Source organism: Eucalyptus grandis, chromosome 3, assembly GCF_016545825.1.
Source record: "Eucalyptus grandis isolate ANBG69807.140 chromosome 3, ASM1654582v1, whole genome shotgun sequence".
Classification (NCBI taxonomy): Eukaryota; Viridiplantae; Streptophyta; class Magnoliopsida; order Myrtales; family Myrtaceae; genus Eucalyptus; species Eucalyptus grandis.
Genome location: NC_052614.1, coordinates 53,166,031 through 53,171,086, shown reverse-complemented (window position 1 = coordinate 53,171,086; position 5,056 = coordinate 53,166,031). Strand labels below are relative to the sequence as shown.

The following is a 5,056-nucleotide window of genomic DNA, read 5'->3' as shown; positions in this document are numbered from 1 at the left end:
ACCAATTTCAACCTAGTATAACTATCATTGCGAAGCAACGTCAACTCTCGACCAGTTTGGCATGGCAACCAACCCCACCTTGAAATTTCCTCTAAAATGATAACTGTCCCATCCTTGAATTCCTAGTACAAGTACCTCAACACCACTCTCGACCCGTCTTGATTATAATCTTATGTGTACTTTATGTAACTACATATGAAAAAAAAAATTACCTAAATTCTTTCACTAAATTAACTCCAATCCCAAGTCAACATATAGTAATTAAGACCGTATTGGATTTTGTTAGAAAAAGTGCATGGTCCAACACATTAGTTTATGTAGTATGATTAATTCTGCCCAATTTCCAGTACATATCATATAGATAACAAGTTTGTACTGTATTTCTATTCAATTAGACCCTTTAAGTGGGTCCATTTTCTCTTTCCCACTAGTGGACAAAGCATGTGTTTATCGTCCACACGAGAGCGCAAAGAAAGAAGAGAGGAAAGAAAGGAAAAAACAGCCTTGTCATGTAAACACTGAAAAGTGTTTGGAGTCTTATTGAGACGCCACAATTTCTTCAATTTTTTTCTGCCCACTATTTTGTCTTATTCCACCTTCCCCAACATCCTTCCAAAACCACATCCAGACACCACTTCTGTCCATCAGCCGGCCCCATTTTAACCCTATTAACATTTGAACCAGATGTTTACATTAATATACTCACTCCATTAGTGGGCGTCCATATATATAACCTTCTATGATTAATGAAAGAAGACCATATAAAGAACCCTATCTTTCCTTGTTAGCTTCTATTTTCCTTTCAAATTCCAGCTTTTCATGGCTACTCTCTCTGAAGCCTACACAGAGACACCTCTCCATCTTCAGCACATCATCCCCATAGACTTTGATTCTGTTGAAGAAGTGCCGCAATCGCATTCATGGCCTCAATCGGACGATGAGTCTCCAAGGAGGATGTTCAATTTAGATGGCGATCACTTCTCAATTCCAGCCATCGATCTTGATAGCCCGGATGCGATCGAAATGGCGGGTCATGCCTGCAAAATTATGGGCATATTCCAGGTCACTAACCACGGAATCCCTTCAAGTCTTCTGAGGGAGATTGAGTCGCAAGCCTGGCGGTTTTTCACGCTCCCCGCGAGAGCCAAGGTAAAGGCCCTCAGGTCCCCCAGTGGAGCTACAGGCTATGGCGTCGCTCGGATCGCACCGTTCTTCAACAAGTTCATGTGGCATGAAGGGTTTACCATGATGGGATCGCCATTGGAGCATGCTAGGGAGGTTTGGCCTCATGGGTATCGCAAGTTTTGGTGAGTGGTAACTTCCATGCATGGTCAGTTCATGCACGTGGAGAAGGTGATGAGTGGGTAGATGGTTTATTTAGGCATGACTAGGAAGAACCAGGGTTTGGCTGGAGAAATCTCTCATTAAATTTTGGTGATAATTTAAAAAGTCTTTATAAACCAATAAGTAGATAATTACTCTTTGAGTGCGAGGAATATGGTGTTCTACTTCACTCCTGAACCTAGTTCAATACCATTCTAGCACCAAAGGCAAATTAAAAAGATTAGCTACCTATTTTTCCCTATATACTTACTTGCATGATTACTAAATTGAACAGTCTTCTTTCCTTCTTTCTAGAGATTCAGATACTCCTCCAGAAAGTAGTCGACTTTGTGATTCTAGTGAACCTGAAAATCAAAGAGCTAAAAGAGGGGAGGGAGCTGCATATGTATCAAAGATTAGAGAACTTGTTATTCAAGCTTACTACGGAGTGATGCCAAAAAATTCGTAGGTTTTTATCGCTTTTGCAGATCTAATAAGCCAATTCCAGCGAAAGCTTGTAATATGCTCAATACTACTTTCTTATTTTAGTGAAGGAGTGATTTCCACTATGAATAATGCTATAAATACAAAAATGTATTTACAAAACTTGGTTTTATGCAGATTTAATAGACTTGTCTTGGTATCGTTGGCATTATTGATCTTGCTTGTACTGGGCATCATTATGTTTTTGTCCTCTCGTGTTTTCTTGGGGTCACGTACAACAGTGAAGTAATGGAAGACTATCAGGACAAAATGAAGGCGCTCTCAGAGAGACTACTCGCCATGATCCTGAAGTACCTCGGCATATCTGAGCACGATGTCGACTGGCCGCGGCTCCGGAGCAACGCCTGCACTGCGCTGCAGCTGAACTCGTACCCACGGTGTCCCGATCCAGGCCAGGCCATGGGACTCGCGCCGCACACCGATACCTTGCTCTTGACAATTCTTCACCAAAACCACAGCGCACATGGGCTCCAAGTCCACAGGGAAGGCCGAGGCTGGGTTCCCGTGTTTCCCATGAACGGTGCACTTGTGGTGAACGTGGGTGACATGCTCCACATCATGTCCAATGCCATGTTCCCTAGTGTCGTTCACCGGGTGATCCCAAGTGAGAATACGCACCGGCTAACCGTCGGTTACTTTTACGGACCCCCGACGGATTTTCACGTCGGCCCTATTCATGGACTCACACAGACCTCAGGCCAAGAGGACGCTGCTCGGTTCCGGTCCATCACGGTGAAGGATTACGTTCAGATGAAGGCCAAGAATCTTGACAAGGCACTCTCTATGATTAGGATTAGATGATAAAGAATCAACTATTGTCTTTGTTCTTTTTTGCCCCTCCTGTCGTGTTCTCTGTAAAGTATGATCTTTGTTATTAGTTTCTAGTCAGGCGTATGACGCGTGATTATTCCATAAATAATGTAAACACGCTCGCGTCTCGATAGATAGCCGCTCGTGAAAAAGACAAAGCTCCACATTTGTGCATATGGAAGTTAATTTGCAAAGCTTCAGCGGGTGGAAATTGAAGTCGCCGTAACCTAAATGAAGCATTTGAGATGTGAAATATTGTCCTGAACCTGCTGGTTGGAATCCTAATTATATAAACAATCCACAAGAAAACTTTTTGTCAACTGCGTCTGCCTCATGTTTACAAATCAAAAGGAAAAGATCAGGACAAAGAAGAAACAGTCGGACACGTTTTGATATCATGCTGGGGCTCGGATCTTTCTTAACCCATGTGACAATGAGACAAAGAGAGCCTCTTGTTCAGCGATTGGAATTTCTGCCCCGCCACTGTAGTCAGCACATTTTTATCTTGTCAAGCATCAGCGAATGATGAAAAAGATGCGATTGCCACGCTTTAAGAGATTTTTGGACAGATGTGTGCTCGTTCCAATCAGATTGAACCGCCTTTTAAGGTCAGGTACCGTCCCACTTTAATTAAAAAGGCAAATTCTTATGATATATATATAGAGAGAGACACACACACACATACACACAAGTTGTACCATTTTATTTCAGTAGCATTCGTTGGTCAAGTGATCATCATCTTTGCTCATGTTAAAAATCATGACTCAATTATTGATGTGTTTCAATTTTTTTTTCTAAACGAAACTTCAAAATTGGTTTAGAATTCATCCAATTTAGGAATTGAACTAGTTGAATTGATTCCCAAGTAGAACTAGTGGTTCTCGCCTTGGAATTGGTGATTGAGCTGGTCCTAGACCGGTTCTAGGAAACCAAACCAGCTATTCCTATACTAGGCCTCTAACCAATGGTTTCATGCTAGTGTGGTCTAGCTCCTGAGTTGATTCGATCTGATTTTCACCCTTATCACAGCCATCTTTTCTTGATCTTATGCAAGAAAGACAACAAAGGTAACTAACATTAAGAATGGCAAATAACTAAAAGCCTTGGTGCATCAACTGAGCCTCCACAAATTGATTGGCTACACTTTGTTTGAAAATGGTAATGCCATATTCAAATCGAAGCATTTCTCAACCGGAGGAATTTTGGGTGCATACTCACCTTTTTTATGAGTGAACTTCAATCAATGATTCGTGACAAAATGATTTGCTTATATTTTATTGGAAATAGTCTAGACTAATTAAGGTCCAAAATTCAAATGTCATGATAACAAATTATTTATTAACCTTCAAATTTTGTGGGCAAACAACTTTTTATTTATTTATTCAAAAAAAAAAAGAGGGACGATATACGAGGGCAAAGAAAGAAGATAATTGTCACGACAAGTCAAAAGCCGTAAATTTGAAACGAGACAAGACTGCATAGTCAAACTTGTCTTCACCTTCCTCTGGCTACAAGTCCTTTCATAGGACTTTGTGGGGATCATGGGTCAACTTACGCAAGCTAAAATTATTTTTTTTTTTAGGTCAAATAAATTACGCATGCAATAAACAACCAAAATTTCAATTTGAAATCTACCTAACATTCTAATAAGTAGTAAGTCAAACAAAAGATTAAATATACACTTCAAGTTAATGTATATGATTTAACACTTGATGGAAAAAGCTAATGAAAAAGATAAATCTCAAATTCATGTTCAATTTATTTTCTAGTGTCAAAAAATTATAACAAAATAAATCAAATTAATTTGATTCAATTTCATTCCAAACACTCTCTTTTAATGATCAAATTAGCGAATCAAAGTGAGTCTTACTATAAATTCATGTACGAGGGTTTGCATAAAGTTCAGTGAACAGTAAGGCAGTCCAATTTTCTTTGGGATGTAATGATGAAGATAATAGTTGTTTTTTTTTATGACCTTATCTTTCTTGACATGTCCTTGCAAGCTAAACACCAATAATCAAATTGAGGGTTCTGTGAGCACCTGGAAGGCTCAAATCAGAAAGTAGAATACCTCCAAAACATGCCAACTTTAGCATCAGTCCAAAAGAATCTTGATAAAAATGGAGTTTCTCGCTTTAATATGGAATTCCATGCTATGGCAATCTTATCTTGTGGCCGAATTCCATGCAAGTTCAAGAACTCATTGCGATAATCATGGTACAAAGTGAAGTGACAAGTTTCTAGTACGCTGAGTTAAAGGAGAAGCATGTGCGATGTGTGACTAGAATGATTGATCTCTTATGTTGTGTCGGTTGATCGTATCTAAACCATGGAAGAGATTGGAACCTAGGCCAAAGCTTATGAAATTGTGTTTTTAATGGAGTATGATGGAGAAAATTAATTAATAATACCATTGCAT

General features: G+C 39.5%; 1 protein-coding gene across 1 annotated transcript; it reads left to right on the top strand.

The window, feature by feature from the left end:
- Positions 1-753: 753 nt before the first annotated feature.
- Positions 754-2,813, top strand: LOC104437714 (gibberellin 3-beta-dioxygenase 1). Its single transcript, XM_010050716.3, has 2 exons — positions 754-1,307; positions 2,049-2,813. The coding sequence occupies exons 1-2, from the start codon at positions 820-822 to the stop codon at positions 2,626-2,628; spliced, it is 1,068 nt and encodes a 355-aa protein (XP_010049018.1). The 5' UTR covers positions 754-819; the 3' UTR covers positions 2,629-2,813.
- The last annotated feature ends 2,243 nt before the right edge of the window (positions 2,814-5,056 follow it).